Source organism: Oncorhynchus gorbuscha, linkage group LG22 (genome assembly GCF_021184085.1).
Source record: "Oncorhynchus gorbuscha isolate QuinsamMale2020 ecotype Even-year linkage group LG22, OgorEven_v1.0, whole genome shotgun sequence".
Classification (NCBI taxonomy): domain Eukaryota; kingdom Metazoa; phylum Chordata; class Actinopteri; order Salmoniformes; family Salmonidae; genus Oncorhynchus; species Oncorhynchus gorbuscha.
In genome coordinates this window covers 10,219,188-10,236,725 of record NC_060194.1, presented here as the reverse complement: position 1 = coordinate 10,236,725, position 17,538 = coordinate 10,219,188, and the positions used below count along the sequence as shown (strand labels likewise).

Below are 17,538 nucleotides of genomic sequence, written 5' to 3'. Positions count from 1 at the left end.
TGTTTACAAATATACACAGACCACCACCCCTTGTTACCAGAGGCTGCTGTTTTATCCTGGCTAAAAAGCTTAAAACCCGTCACCTGTATGTTATTCATATCGTCATTCAGCCACAACTTGGTGAAACATAAGATATTACAGTTTTTAATGTCCCGTTGGTAGGATATACGTGAACATAGTTCATCTATTTTATTATCGATTGATTGTACATTGGCTAATAGGACTAATGGTAAAGGCAGATTAACCCTCTTGGCGACGGATTCTTACAAAGCACCTGGACCTTCGTCCTTGATACCACCGTCTCTTTCTCTTGCGAATGACAGGGATGAGGGCCTTGTCAGGCGTCTGATATAAATCCTTCCCGACCAGCTCGTTGAAGAAAAAGTATTCCTACAGCACGGGGTGAGTAATTGCTGTCCAGATATATAGAAACTATTTTCGGTCATAAGACTCAGTGGCAGAAACATTATGTACAAAATAAGTTACAAATAACATGAAAAAACATACACAACAGCACAATTGGTTACGGGATTTTGTTTTTTCTGATCTGATCTTTTCACCCTATTACTCTACCCTTTAGCTCAGTAGCTCAATAGCTTCACTCTTAAGCATTCTAAATCAAGTTCCTCGGGTAATATCATAATAGCTCACACTTACACCCTCAATCCTGTCTTATGATTCCTGCTAATACATATTCACGCTCAACTCCGCACTGCTCCTCATCATTCTCTTTTCATTCCTCTTCAACCCTCTGTTTCAATTCTCCCCTTTCTCAAGTAATGTAAAAGGTGTTATCTTTCACCTCAACGCTAGACTGGTCACTCATTCAAGAAGCTGATTAAATGGCACGATCATTGTGCTGGGAACATTAAAAGGTGCAGTTTTGTCACACAACACAATGCTACAGACGTCTCAAGTTTTGAGGGAGTTATTGACAGAGAACTAAATGTTCCTTTCTCTACCATAAGCCGCCTCCAATATCGTTTTAAGAGAATTTGGTAGTACGTCCAACCGGCGTGTATGGTGTTGTGTGGGCATGCGATTTGCTGATGTCAATGTTGTAAACAGAGTGCCCATGGTGGGGGTGGGGTTATGGTATGGGCAGGCATAAGCTACAGACACCATCACAATTGCATTTTATTTACGGAAATTTTAATGCACAGAAATACCCGGAGGAGATCCTGAGGCCCATTGTGAGGCCCATTTATAGACACCATCACAATTGCATTTTATTTACGGAAATTTTAATGCACAGAAATACCCAGAGGAGATCCTGAGGCCCATTGTGAGGCCCATTTATTTGAAATCTGTGGCCAACATATGCATATCTGTATTCCCAGTCCATAGATTAGGGCTTAATCTTCTCCTCATTTGAACTGTAATTAAGGAAAATTGTTAATATTTTTGTTCAGTATAAATTAAGCCCAATCTATTGGCCATCCTTTCAAAAATTGTCATTTTACCATACAGTCAGTGCTTTCAGAAAGTATTCACACCCCTATATGTTATCCACATTTAGATGTGTTACAGCCTGAATATAAATTATTAATACTATTTTTTTACTGGCCTACACACAGTTACTTTAGTATCTCATTGTAATAAAGATGGATGTTTTGGAATATTTGTTATTCTATTAAAACTTTCTTCTTTTAGAAAGTATTGTGAATAACTACAATCCATTTTCCGTTTTTTCCTATTACAGCCGTTAAACTGTAACTGTTTTAAAGTCACGATTGGCCTCATGATGAAATACCTAAGCGGTTCCCTTCCTCTCCTCCAACTGAATTTGGAAGAACGCCTATATCTTTGTAGTGACTTGTTTAATTAATAACTTCACCATGCTCAAAGAGATATTAATTGTATTTTTTAACAGATTTGTTTTTACCCCTCTACTAATAGGCGTCCTTCTTTGTGAGACATTGGAAAACTGCCCTGGTCTTTGTGGTTGAAACTGTGTTTGTAATGGACTTTCCCTTAACTAGCAAAACTCCATAATCAAAAAAAGATACACGTAGACACTAAAAGTTGTTCAAACTGCCTTCAACATGGTCAGTTCGGATGAGATGGATGAGAAAAAAATATTTAATTCATTTTTAATTCAGACTGTAACACAGCAAAATGTGGAATAAGGGGTATGAATACTTTCTGGAGGTGCGGTGTGGGCTTAGGTAGACCCTAAGTCCCTTGTGTACTTATACCTGCGTTTTCTGTTGGTCTGCTGCCAGTTTGTCTTGTCTTTCAATGCTGCTTCCCCAGATCTGTGCCTCAATACAAACCTGTCTGTGAGTTCTATGGAAAATTCCTTTGACCTCATGGCTTGGTGTTTGCTCTGACATGCATTGTCAACTGTGGGACCTTATATTAGACAGGTGTGTGCCTTTCCAAATCATGTCCAATCAATTGAATTTACTACAGGTGGACTCCAATCAAGTTGTAGAAACATCTTAAGGATGATCAATGTAAACAGGATGTATTTTTGTTTTCTATTTTTAATACATTTGCAAAAAGTTCAAAGAACCTGTTTTCACTTTGTCATTACGGGTTATTGTGTTTAGATTGATGAGGGAAAAAGTATTTAATCAATTTTAGAATACGGCTGTAACATAGCAAAATGTGCACAGGCACAGACATTACATTTAGAACAATATTTAGCCTAATAGAAAGAAATATGGCATATATATCCCTAAACCTTTTCATAGTGACCAAAGTGTACAAATGTACCTAGGTACGTAGGCAGACAGAATCTAGCTACATCCATATCTATCAGGGAGGCTTAGACAAATATCTTTGTAGTAAAACCAGCTTATCAGTTTCAGAGATTTACAACAGTAAATTCCTGTATTATTGTTTCTCCTCATTGTAAGTAAACTTAGCTATCTAGTTTACTTGATAGCCAATAAATGTTACTTACATCTGTTTATAATATTATTTTGCATCATGCCTATGATTTTGTGAGTTTGAAAGGCATCCACTGTCATAATCATAACCAATGTCAAGCCTTGTCAATTATGTTACCGTAAAAAAGGCCATGCCTGTGCACGGTGACCCTACAGTCCCATTGGAGTGAGTTCTTCCGCTCTCAGGGGTCTATTACCGCCTCTTGGTTCCAGCCAATCTGTGTGCCCGAATGGACATTTGGACTCTGGCTCCTCCCACACTACCTCAGAGTGGTTATTGTCTTCAGCCAATTAGGACACAAAGTTTGGCTGGGGACCATGTTTTCTAGAAGTGTTTGTATGTGCATCAGCAACGTAAATTGGGCCACTCAGGAACGTTTATTTTCATCATAAATAACTCCCAGTAGTTGCCGATAATAGGCATACCCATAACATGATCCCGAAGAGTGGTACTCAGAATGTGTTGTGTTGGATTTGACCCATAACGTTCATTGCTTTGCCAAATCTTTTGCAGATTTACTTTTGTGCCTTTATTGCAAGAAGGATGGAATATTCGTTATTCTGTACAGGCTTTCTTCTTTTAGAAAGTATTGTGGAGTAACTACAATGTTGTTGATCCATCCTAATTTTTTCTCCTATCACAGTCATTAAACTCTGTATCACAAAAAATCTGATCTCATCATGAGGGGACGCAATTGCTCGCGGGTCTGCTTACCGACACCATTCTGCTGGTGGAGTATACACACCATTCCAACACAGAATAGGAAAGGAAAACTATTTCACTGATATTGTAATTAATTATAGGTCATGTTTCATAGAAATCTGGAAACACTGGACAATTACTTCAAGCTATTTTTTATTGGAACTCCTGTTAGCCTTAGCATCATTACATACATTCCCTCCCAGGATATTTAAAGCCAGGGATCTGAAAAACAAGCACGTGCCAACAAGGGTCCCTGAGCCATCTTTAGGGCCACGAGATAGCACTCCTCTGAGGCCTGCTTGCCAAATCACTCCAATCGTCCTCCTCCTTGGCATCTTATAAGGGGTTATCAGCAAGCACTCACGTCTCTTGCCCTTGAAGCCTGTGGAATGTTTGCTGCTCGCCTTGTTTATGGTCAGACATGGCCCTGCAACTGCAGCTCAATGTCACTCACAAGCATCCAGACAACCAGCTTTGTGGCAGGGCTAGTTTGTCCCTCGCTGGGGTTGCATTCCCTGCTGGTGTTGACTCCACAGTAGCCACTTTATGTCCATGTGTCTAAGACAGCCTGCTGGACTTTTTGCGTCATTTTTCACATTTTCTACCTTTTCCCCCCATCATAAATTTAAAAGCATTGGATTTGGAGTAAGCATTGACTGGACGAAGTTTCAACCATTGTGAAAACCTGGACGCATTAAGTAAAGTGTTACCGATAACTGAAACAAAACATGACAGAAATAGTATAACGCATTGTGTTTAATGATGAAGCAAAAAAATTGCTGCCAAATAAATTATATAAAAAAATATCCATAAGCAACAGTTCTGATTTGTACAACAGAGCAAAATCATTTTCAGTAACTCAAGAGTATGTAAAGTTGTCTAAATGTGTTGTTTCAGTGTCTTCTCTTCTCTCAAACACATTCCCTGACCTTTGTATGTTTGTCATTTATGACACATGTAATGTTATAAATATAATCATATATTTCATATGTTTGGAACACCACTGCTCTCCAATTTCAGTTTGAAATAAGTGTTGAACAAAAGAAGCAGGAAAAAAGTCATACCAAATTGATTTAACCATTGGAAGACATTTTCAGACTCTGAAGTGTTCGTTTCATAATTTTCATAGATTGGTCAAAGTGTTTTTTTTTTCTTTGTCATCACCAGTTGTTAGGAAGATTAATCAAGATGCTTTAGTAGAGAATGTCCTTCTGGTAAATTAATCGTATTGAAAGCTAATGCTGCTCCCATCTTTGGCCTTACTTTGATTGAGAGACTATCCATAGCTATAGTATGTGCTGTTTATGTGTTAAATGTGTCTTGTGTATAGTCTTCTCTTTAAAAAATAGTTTTTTAAATGTAACCTTTATTTAACTACGTAAGTCAGTTAAGAACAAATTCTTATTTACAATGACAGCCAACCAGGGAACAGCAAGTTAACTGCCTTGTTCCGGGACAGAACCTTGTCAGCTCAGAGATTCAATCCAGCAACCTTTCAGTTACTGGTCCAACGCTCTAATCACTAGGCTACCTGCAGTATCTCTTCATGCAGGCCCAAATGCCAGTTACTGTCAATGTGATCAAGCTGGCAAGAATGTTGGTATAGTGCAAATTTCAACATTCATTATTTTTATGTACAAAGACAAAGTAGTTCAGAAATGAATAACAATAATAATAATTAGAATAATAAACCCTAGTAATAATTATATTAGTGTTTGGCTCCAGTAGCTGGTCAAACCTATGTCTTTCAAGTATCTCTCAACAATAACAATACAAACATTTGAAACACAGACACACATTTGGAGAAAAAAAGTATTAAAAAAAGTCTACTTTGTACACAATTAAGAAACAAAACACATATAAAGAAACATTAACAAAAATACAACACATCGTAATACTTCATCAGTTGCATAGTTTTTTTTCAGGAAACTGTTCCATGTTCATTGCAGTGCAGAGAAGCAGGAATCACATTGCGCATAAACAGTGATAAGTAGTCTCACTCTGTCTCCATTTAACAAAAATATATGATGTATCTCTTTTTTATCTGAAAGTGCCACAGAGACTATTCCGATTTAACGATACCCTGTCAGATAATAAGACAAAACAGACAGATCAGTCAAAGAACTCCCCAAAAATGTATTGTCCATCATACCAGTTATATTATGTCCATCATATCAATGGTGCCTTCTTATTATGGATGAGTATTTTACTGCTCTGTACTGTCTCTTACGAGCAGCCGCACTCATCCACGATCATGTTCTGGATGTCCTTCTTGATGATCTTCTGCTCCTCGTTGTAGTAGAGCATGGACATGGCGCGTAGTCGCGTGGGCACGCAGCATGACTTGATGTTTTGGAAGGGCGCGTAGCCCCGCATACGGTAGTGGTTAATGACAGTGGAGTGAAAGGACAGCGAGGAACCAGTGATGCTGGCTACATGGCTGGGGCAGTCACCCTCGCAGTAGTTGGCGTGGTAGCCTGGCGGCGCGATGATCCAGTCGTTCCAGCCGATGTCCTTGAAGTTGACATAGAACTGTCTCTTGCAGCACATGTGCATCTTGTCGTCGCACTCCAGGCCTCGTTTGGCACGGCGGTGAGCGTGTTCATCCTCGCCAGGCCGCAGTACGACCATGAGGAACGGCCGGTGGGACTGTTCCCTCTCCCGTCCCGGTAGCTCGTCCTCGGTGGGGACCAAGACGGGTTTGGCACCCACCTCGGTGCACAGTGGGCAGGAGACTCGCAGGTCCAGGACTCTGCCACCGGTATCCAGCAGGGACTGGATGCTGCGCGGCACGGGGAGAGTATGCCAGCCGCTGCGCCGTGTGTCCACCATCTTCTCTGACACCAACTCCTCCTCCTCGCCCTGGGTCTCGGTGGAGGTGGTGGCAGAGCCTGGATCTTTCGGCTTCTGCCGGCGGCGCTGCAGAAGCTGGATGTTCACTTTTCCCTTGCCTCGCCCTTTCCCCTTGGCCAGCTTCAGGAAGAGCCACACGTTGGCCTGCTCCACCACCGAGTGCTCGCTGCCCTCCTTGGAAATGTCAAAGGTCATGGCAGATGGAGAGTTTCCTAGAGCAGGAAAGGGAATAGGGCATTTAGTCATCACAATGAGAGCAATGCTTCAAATGTTCACAGTCATTTTGGTTAGGCAACACAAGCATTTTTTTGGGGCTCTGCTAAAAACAAATGAGTATGTTGAAAAAAGGCTGTACAGAAATGATGACTGGAGCTGTGCCCCTTTCTGTCCAATAATGTAATTTCTGAAAAATATTTCTGTCCTTTTAGGGAACCCCTTTTGGCTTAAGAGCAACACCAGAGTTAAAAGCCGTATAGCCTCTTGCTTACTCTGTGTATTAAATAGAGCTTTGGGCTAAAGGAGAGATACACTATATGACCAAAAAAAGGTATGTGGACACCTCCTCATCGAACATCTCTATAACAGCCTCCACTCGTTCCACTAGATGTTGGAACATTGCTGCGGGGACTTGCTTCCATTCAGCCACAAGAGCATTAGTGAGGTTGGGCACTGATGTTTGGTGATTAGGCCTGGTCGCAGTCAGCATTCCAATTCATCCCAAAGGTGTTTGATGGGGTTTAGGCCATGCCTGTGTGCAGGCCAGACAAGTTCTTCCACACCGATCTCCACAAACCATTTCTGTATGGAAATCACTTTGTGCACAGGAAACAGGAAAGGGCCTTCCCCAAACTGTTGCCACAAAGTTGGAAGCACAACATTGTCTACAATGACATTGTAAATCAAATCAAATAATATTTTATTGGTCACATACACTTGATTAGCAGATGTTATTTTGGGTGTAGCGAAATGCTTGTGCTTCTAGCTCCGACAGTGCAGTAATATCTAACAAGTAACATCTAACAATTTACACAATCTATACCCAATACACACAAATCTAAGTATGAATCAATTGAGACTATATACATATGGACGAGCGATGTCAGAGCAGAACGAACTAAGATACCGTATAATAGTATAGAATAGAGTATATACATATGAGATGAGTAATGCCAGATGTGTAAACATTAAGTAACTAAGATACCATATAATAGTATAGAATACAGTATATACATATGAAATGATTAATGCAAGATATGTAAACATTATTAAGTGACTAAGATACTGTAGAATAGTATAGAATACAGTATATACATATGAGATGAGTAATGCCAGATATGTAAACATTTTTAAAGTGACTAGTGTTCCATTCCTTAAAGTGGCCAGTGTTCTCTAGTCTATGTCTATAGGCAGCAGCCTCTATTGTGCTTGTGATGGCTGTTTAACAGTCTGATGGCCTTGAGATAGAAGATGTTTTTCAGCCTCTCGGTCCCAGCTTTGATGCACCTGTACTGACCTCGTCTTCTGGCTGATAGTGGGGTGAAGAGGCAGTGGCTCAGGTGGTTGATGTCCTTGATGATCTTTATGTCCTTCCTGTAACATCGGGTGGTGTAGGTGTCCTGGAGGGCAGGTAGTTTGCCCCCGGTGATGCGTTGTGCAGACCTCACTACCCTCTGGAGAGCCTTACGGTTGAGGGCGGAGCAGTTGCCGTACCAGGTGGTCATACAGCCCGCCAGGATGCTCTCGATTATGCATCTGTAAAAGTTTGTGAGGGTTTTAGGTGACAAGCCAAATTTCTTTAGCCTCCTGAGGTTGAAGAGGCTCTGTTGCTCTGTCTGTGTGGGTGGTCCATTTCAATTTGTCAGTGATGTGTACACCAAGGAACTTGAAGCTTTCCACCTTCTCCACTGCAGTCCTGTCGATGTTAATAGAGGGGTGCTCCCTCTACTGTTTCCTGAAGTCCACGATCATCTCCTTTGTTTTGTTGACGTTGTATGCTTTAGCGTTAAGATTTCTCTTCACTGGAACTAAGGTGCCAAGCCAGAACCATGAAAAACATCCCCAGACCATTATTCCTCCTCCACAAAACTTTACAGCTGGCATTATGTATTGGGGCAGGTAGCGTTCTCCTGGCATCCGCCATACCCAGATTCATCCGTCGCACTACCAGATGGTGAAGTGTGATGGATCCCTCCAGAGAATAGGTTTTCACTGCACCAGAGTCTAATGGTGGCGATTTTTACACCACTCCAGTCAACGTTTGACATTGCACATCGTGATGTTAGACTTGTATGTGGCTAGTCGGCCATAGAAATCCAATTCATGAAGCTCCCGACTAATATTTGTTTTTTGTTTTTTGGGGGGGCTGGATGGTTCCAGAGGCAGTTTGGAACACAGAGGACAGATGATTTTTATGCCCTTCAGCACTCGGTGGTCCTGTTCTGTAAGCTTGCGTGGCCTACCACTTTGTGGCTGAGCTGTAGTTGCTCTAACACATTTCCACTTCCCAATAACAGCACTTACAGTTGAACGGGGCCGCTCTAGTAGGGCAGAAATTTGACTAACTGACTTGTTGTAAAGTTGGCATCCTATGATGGTTCCACATTGAAAGTCACTGAGCTCCTCTTTAAGGTCATTCTAATGCCAATGTTTGTCTATGGAGATTGCATGGCTGTGTGCTCGATTTTATACACCAGTCAGCAACGGGTATGGCTGAAATAGCCAAAACCACTTATTTGAAGGGGTGTCCACATACTTTTGTATATATAGTGTATTATACATGCTATTGACAGTGGACACTCCATTCTATCCAAACTCCATACTCTGTACAAGACTGTATTTGTTCAAGGTCTGTCATGTCTGATTAGGTGGGCTCGGAAGTATCTTCCCCAGTCACTTTGGCATCTGTTTACTTTGGAAAGCAATGGGCTATGAGAGGGTTGTTGTGAGCCTGGTTACCCTTTATAATAACCGCCTAGTTACTTTCATGAATAAACGGTAGGTTTAGGGTCCTGGAGATGCAGTGATTGGACATGTGTATGGTGTCCATATTAGGACAGCCTCATGGACACCAATTGGACATATTTATTGTCTGATATGGCTATTGTTCACGCTTAAACACTTAAAAAATCTATTATAATAAATGTTATACAAACTTATGAATTTGAAAATAAATGCTTTCAAATAAATACTAATACACTCATCCTTATTCATGAAAGCTCTTATAAAGTGTTATTTCTAAAACAGATCCCCTTTTAATCTCATACTCTCAAACAAACTTGAGTTAATCAGAGCGTGTAGGACATTCTAACCCACAACACAAACTGTCTTCTTTAATCTCTCTGAGTCCTGCAGGATTGAGAGGGCCTTTGTGGGTTGTTTACACGCCACAGTCCTGGGTCATGTCCAGTAGGAAGAACATTTTTTTGAAAGGAAGAGGTAACTTCCTGAACTTGTCCAATAAGAAACGCTTGTTTAGGCCTACATTTTAAAATGGACCCAGGAGTGGTGGCCTGTCTACGGAGAGCTACTGAGAAGTCTCTCTCCACTGTCACCATGCTGCAATTGAGACAAAGTTCAACCATGTGCAACCCGTCACTTAACAACACACATGCCCATTTGCCAGCCCATCTCACATTGCATACCTATTTTAAGGAAAAAGGCACAACGCTGGAAAGAGGCACAACTCAGACACTTCATTCAGGATAAAGTGGAGTTAGCCTGCCCAGGAGCAGGTTAAAGCTGAAGGATTTCTTGCCATAGAAATGTACCTGCATGGGTAAAAGGTGAGAAACCTTGGTGTCAACGGTTATCCCAAGTTGAACTCAGAATTTACCAAAGTTAGCTCGCTAACTCCTCTATCCCACGAAGAAGTATACCCCTGAGATCATGACATGGAATAACAACAGATAAATAATCTTTAGGTGACCACAACAATGGATACTTTGTCCTGGACTAAATTAAATTGTGCCCACATATAGAATTCCTCCATTACATCTGACTAAATTCAAGTTCAACCCTCTCCTGTAGCACTTCCAATGTCCAGTATAAGATAACACTTCAAAAATGTGCATGAGGATCTGCACAGCAAAAGTGGTTAATCATCTGTAATGTTATAACTATTAGTGTTCAATACTTTTAACACACACAGTGTTATTTTAACCCTCTAGTTTTTAAACACGTTTTAAAAATGTACACTCAAAAATGTCTATAGCTACCACGTTTGGTTACTTGAAAGTTGTGGGAACGTTCGTTTTTGGTTTCACATTGGTTCTAGGAACAAAGCCATACGTTTCCTGACCAGTAAAACTGAATGTGTTCTAAGACCATTTGAGGAATTTTCGTGCATAGCTGGTTCTCAGCGGTGTCCTGGGAATCGCACCAAAATTATCACAGACAAATAGGACAAATACTTTAGCGAACCAAATAAAGCACAGTCACCACCAAAACAGTCAGAGTTGTACATTTTTTGGGAGTGCTTTGGGGGGTTTTGTACTGAAAAGGGAGCAACTCATATCTCTTTTGGATATGGATATGCATGTACAGTAAAACCAAACAACACTACATGTATTTATACTTTTTCGACAACAGAAATCCGTCCCTCCCTAGCAAGGCTCCCTATCTCTTTTTCCTTTTACTTGTAATGAATGAATGAACAAACAAAACAGGGAGAATAGAAAAGCTTGAAAGCGAAGCGCCTCTAAATATATTTGTCTAGATAGCGCAGCAGATAAAAAAAGAAAAGCATCTTCATCTTCCAAGAAATCTCAGTCGGCGAGGAAAGACCATCGCCACTACAGGAATGTCATTAACGATGTGTTATTGGTTCCTGACAATTCATTCAGAGAAGACAGTAGTGCTGATTGCTGTGAGAGGTGGCAGGCGCCTCTCTCTCTCTCTGTCCCCTCCCTTCTCACTATTTTGGTCCTCTCCCTCTCTCTCTCTCTTTCTCTCTTGGTCGCCCTCTTTTTCTCTTTCTCTTTATTCTCTCTCTTTTTCTCCCTCTCTATCCTCTCTCTCTCTCTCTCTCTCTCTCTCTCTCTCTCTCTCTCTCTCCCTCTCTCTCTCTCTCCCCGATCCCCATATCCACTTATAGCCTCCACAGTAATTATTTGGCCCCATATTTGGATGAATGAAGTGATTATGTACGGTTAGAAACCCCGCAGGTATGTCGGTCGGGCCCTTCGACACCCCCCCACCGGCGCATCGTTAATGCCCCCCTAATTTCACCAGCACTTTTTTTAATCCAAGGTTCATACAAAAGGGTGGTTATTTAAAGCACCAAGCCATTATGCACATTTATGTAAGCAAACAAGCAGGAGAAGAATGTGCTTGTCACATGCTGGTTGCGCCGCTCTGCTGCCATACACGATGGCCATCCCACAATCAGGAGAGCCTCCAGAATCAGAGCATCCGCCTCGTTGCGGTGACGTGCAGCGCATGAGAGCACACTGTTGCAGGTGGAGGGGATACATGTTGTAGTTCTGATGCATTGTATTAAAACTCTCCTATTGTTGTTTTCGCATCGTTGTCTGATCTCATCTCTGATTCATCCACTTCACACCTGCATATGAAAATTCCCAACTGTAGATGTGAACGTGGTTGACGTATTTCAATCAAGTGGTTGACCTGCTGTTGTAAAATTCTGAAAACCCGTGCCTAAAATGCAAAAACGTGTCTACTTTCAGTTCCTACGCGCTGAAGTTACAACACTTAAACTTTTATCCATCACTTCTTTCGTCATACATTAGGATACAGTTGTACCGTGAAGTTCTGTATCGATACAAATGTAAAGTGCCACTAGACTTCACCAGCCAAACGCTGGGTATAAATTCAACTGGGTTTAGGTCTCATTCAGAGACTGATCTTGTGGTAGCGTTGGTAGGACGACAGTAGCTTTAAGGCCGATTTTCCCCCGACTGCCAGACAATTGATTCCCTGCAAACTCCCTGCCTAGGAATTCCCACAGCCAACAGCCCAGGTTTTTTTATACACACAATTACCAGGCGATTCAATCAAGCAGTATGCGGTACATTGGTTAATAGACCAATAACAAAGAAAGTTCCAAACCTCTGCCAATAACAGTTTTCAGGCCCCCCACCAACTCAGAGCACTCCAAGCTAAATTCTTGCAAGATAAATATTTTTGTGGCAAAAGTCATTTTAATTTGAATGGAAATCTATTACAGTAAGGTACTTAATTGTAACCCAGAAATTATTTGATATTGATATTTATGCTTACCCTAACCATAGCCCTAACCTCAACCCTTGCCGCAATCCTTGTTTTAAACCTAACCCTAGCAAGCAGTTGCTTATCAACAGATTGTTTGCTGATAGATTGACCATCTGTAGATCATCTATATGGGACTATACAAATAAAGTGTGACCCAAGTCACTACCACGTTTAAATCGGCAAGACCAACAAAGTGTGACCGAATTCGCTACCCTGTTTAAATTGACAAGACCTACAGCAGAGAAATGTATATGATTTTCCTGGATATGGCTATGGAGAAATGAATTGTTACCATTGATGTGCCCGCACACATACACACTAACTCCAAGAGAGGAGGATGGAGGAACAGGCAGATGCATGCACACACTAATACTCATGGTTATTGACACACTCACTAACACACAGTTTATTGAGCATTTGAGAGAATAATAATTTAGTCATGAATTATAGTCCATCTTGAACTACATTTATACACATCTAGCATGTCACATAATTTACAATTCCTTGTTCTTAATCTCATACCAACATTTCATGTAACCTTTATTTAACCTGGCAAGCCGGCTAAGAACAAATTCTTATTTCCAATGATGACCTGGCAAACATATTTTGCAAAATCCTTAAGTGCCCTCTAGTTGCTGAGCACACACTGAAATAATTTTGAGTCAAAAGCCGCATTCAACACTCGCTTAAGCGTGGGGAACTCGTGCTAGCTAAGGATGCCAAGGCACGTGGGTAGTCGGTGCGCATAACCCCCGAATGAAGAAATTGCAAAGGGACGTCAATAGTTTAATCTAAGCCGTGTTGACTACAAGTTCGAAGAGAAAGCCTTAAGCACCACAGACACACATCAATATTGAAACAGACCCAAACCCAGGCACACACATTTTACACATGCAGGTAGCACGTTATTTAATTGCCCGCTTGCATACTTTTAATTACATTTTTAAATCATCACTGTATATCTAACACATCACATGTGTTTATTTCATGAAAACAAATTCAAATTTATATTTTAATAATTTATTTCCACGAGCCTCTTTTTGCCATTGGAAATGCTCAGTTTGATCGTGATGATACAAATGTAAATATATTTACCTACACAGCACTGATAAGTCGATAGGATCGTCTAGACACTAGAGCCTACTCAGCTTAGACCTTCAAAGTAGGAGGATGCATATGCAAATAAAAGATGACTGGTCATTGGTCAGAATAATCAGATCAGATTGTGAAAAATTCCATCCCACCTAAACAGGCTGAAATTCCAGGAGGTTTATTTAAGGCTCTTAAAACTAAAAGGGTTTTATCATAAATTTCACAATTTCAGGGTGTTATTTCAACCTCATAGTGTGAAAATATTATTTTAAAAGATTGAACATTTTTGGGACTGCACTGCCCTTTTAAACAACAGTTTCCACGGGTTTACCTGATATTTATCAGGAAATAATTATGTGATAACAGTGAGTACTTTCAGGTACTATAACAAAGGATTAATGGTGCTGAGTGGTGCTTCTTTAAATGAATCAAACAAATCAAGAAAGTAATTGATGTTATTACTGTAACTGCCAACCAAACAAACATACAGAGGCACACAAAATCGCTGACTCACCTGGCTCGGCAAAGGTAATGATTTCGGAGGGCGGCTCGGGCAGCGCCGCCCACTCACCGCCAGCACCTCCCGGTCCCTCCTCCTGGATCTCCACACTGCCGTCCTCACCCACACGGCCAACGTGTAGTTTCTTGATGGCGTTGAGTAGGGCAGCGCGTGGCACCGGGTGCGTGACGTTAGGCCGTGCACTCAGGTGGAGCATGTTGAGGATGTGCCGCTTCACCGCTTCCACCATGTCCGTTTGGCCCGAAGTCCGAGCCACAGATTCAGATGCTGATTCAAATCCAGGAGGGACCGGGTCATAAACCCTCGTCATCTGGGCCAGCACACAGGACGGACAGTTGGTCACCTGGGTCTCCTCCACCAGCCCCTGCTCTGGCATGGCCACATCCACAGCTGCCAGAGGTCCAGCCAAAGTAGGGGATCCACATCCTGTCTGAAGCCTGGCGAGAAGCAACGCCAGCACCCCGGCAAACGCAGCTAACAAGGGCATCCTGTGCCACAGAATGCCGACTCACACACGTGCACACAATATTTGGAGAAGGGTGAGTAGAGGACAGCAGCACACCGGACAGCTCTCCTCACCTTATCTCTCCCGATTCACAAGGTGTTGATGGGGTTTCACAGACAACAACAAAGCACTTGTGTGGGAGACAAAAATAACAAGTTTGAGAAAGTACAATCCTTCTCTGAGTGAGGTGCTGCTAGCTTCAAAAAGTTGGATGTTGGAAAGTAGAGATTTGAGACCAGGCAATGCCCTTGTATTACTTAAGCACTTTACCCCACTACTATCTTTACTTGGTCCTCACAAACCAGGTCTTTGCTCCAGTCCTCATAAACCACTTCTCCTATCAATTCCAGAAAAGCAAGCTCTCTGCTTTGTAAAACCATTCCTCTTGTTTTGTCCAGTTGGAAAAATAAGGTTTTACTGTATAAAAACAGAATATCTTGTCCAGTCTTTGTAAAAATTAAGTGTTTGGGAGAGTGTGTACTCTAGTTTAGTCCTTGCAAAAAGAAGTGTGGTGGTGTCCTGTCCTGCTGATATGCACAGCACTGGAGAAGCATCAGAGAGCTCACTATATCGGAGTTGAATGGCTTTGTCGATGTGGGCAGGGTTAGAGTGCCTCTCACTCTCACCACTCTCTCTTTTGCCTCTCACTATAATTATACCTCCCGCCCTTCCTTTATCCCTCCCTCTATACCCCCCATTACTACTGTGTGTTTCATTACTTCTGAATCACAACTATGTGTTCATCCTTTTCAATTTTAACTAACAAGTTCAACTTCAGGCAAACACAAGAGTCAGTCAGGTCACCTCCACAAGTTAGTCTATGTTTTTTGCTTGAAATTTCTTTCTTTGTTTTGCTATCTTTCTATATAGTGTCTGCATTGGATGGTTTTTGTAGCATGTTTGTGGGGTTTTCTTGCACGTCACGATGGAGGAGGCGGAAGAGGCACTGTGTGCGCACTGAGTCTCCCTGATTCATTCATACCACACACCACCACACACACAGACGTGTTCAGCCTCATCCACATTTTCACACACACACCCCAGCAAGCACATAACGTTCTGAGAACCATATGGTTCTTAGAGCTTGGGGAGAGCATGGTTGTCCTATGGTTATTTTGCATAAACCTTCCCACAGCTTTCTGGGAATGGTGCAGGATAGTTGCTTGGCTTTGGAACATTCTCAGCACATTTAACGAACTTCACAAAAAAACAAGTACTTTCTTACTTTACTTTTCCTAAAAGTTCAAACATGGTTACATTTAAATTCAGTTTTGGTAATGTTCTAGGAACGTTCTCCAACTGGTTTGACAAAGAAATAACGTTTTTCTGTGGGATATTTCGTGGCTCTTTTTAAAGTCATGTTCTCAAATTGTTCTGAGAACTTTAAGAAAACCACAAGAACACTTTAGTAACGTTCAGAGAACGCTCTAAGAATGTTATTTAAAAACGTATACATTCAGTTCTCAGCATCAACAAAACGTGTGGTCAGGTGTGTTCTTAATGAGTGCATGTTTATTTTGAAATTGGTTCTGTTTGAATAGACTAAAATGAACAGCTTTGTTTGAGTAAAAAATAATAATAATAACATGGGATGCTAGTTCCACCCTGGTGGCACAGTGGACTAAGTCTGTGGATAGAGAACAAAAGATCATAGGTTTGACCCTACTGATGCCGTGCCACAATAACAAATAAATGTGATTGCATGATTAATGTCTAAGCAAATTAATTCCCATGTGTCCTATCTGTGCTTGGTGTTCAACACAGTTAAACTAAGCTAGAAGTGTTATTTAATTACCTTCAAATAACCTACAATTTTCATTCTCAGAACGTTAATAAAACCATAGTAAAATATTCTTAGAACGTCCCTGAAACCTAAAAATCTATGTTCCTAGAAAAGGTGAAATGTTCACTTCTGTTCTCAGAATGTTAAATAGTTTTTCCTTTATACTGGTGAGGAAACGTTTGGCTTTGCTCCCAGAATCAATGGGGAACCAAAAACGTACATTCCCACAACTTCCAAGGAACCAAATGTACTAGCTGGGATAAACCGGGCATGCCCACTGACTGGTCTCAGTTCCAGTTACAAAACACACACACAGGTAAGCTATATTCATTACATACCTAGTGTCATCGTACCACTGATTTCACGTTAGATGGATTCTCTAGGGAATTTGTCTTCGACCCAGTTTCAAGTTTTAAGGTCACATGCACAAGTACAGCGAAATGCCTTTCTTGCAAGCTCTAAACCCAACAACGCAGTAGTCAATATCAATGTAGTACCCAAGACTCAATGTAAAGGCCTCTAGGGGGTAGTCCCCAGAGGCCTTTACAAATCACTGTTATGGTGGGATTTGGTCCACAAGACCTGGGCTCAAATAGTCAATATTTTTTATCAAACACTTTGAGCGTTTTATTGAGCCTGCGTTTGCTTCTATTTGGGACTATTCAATTGGCTCCATTGCACCAAGCAAGTTCATTCAAGCTTAAAATCAAATCAAATCAACTTATATTTGTCACATAGACATGGTTAGCAGATGTTAATGTGAGTGTAGCGAAATGCTTGTGCTTCTAGTTCCGACAATGCTGTAATAACCAACGAGTAATCTAACCTAACAATTTCCCAACAACTACCTTATACACACACAAGTGTAAAGGGATGAAGAATATGTATATAAAGATATATTTACATTTACATTTAAGTCATTTAGCAGACGCTCTTATCCAGAGCGACTTACAAATT

At 41.3% G+C, this 17,538-nt stretch overlaps 1 protein-coding gene across 1 annotated transcript; it reads right to left on the bottom strand.

Moving 5' to 3' along the window:
* Nucleotides 1-3,735: 3,735 nt before the first annotated feature.
* LOC124009213 (inhibin beta A chain-like) lies at nucleotides 3,736-15,405 on the bottom strand. The gene is made up of 2 exons (XM_046320775.1): nucleotides 14,288-15,405; nucleotides 3,736-6,665 (listed from the first exon to the last, which is right to left on the bottom strand). The coding sequence occupies exons 1-2, from the start codon at nucleotides 14,778-14,780 to the stop codon at nucleotides 5,827-5,829; spliced, it is 1,332 nt and encodes a 443-aa protein (XP_046176731.1). The 5' UTR covers nucleotides 14,781-15,405; the 3' UTR covers nucleotides 3,736-5,826.
* Between the last annotated feature and the right edge of the window lie 2,133 nt (nucleotides 15,406-17,538).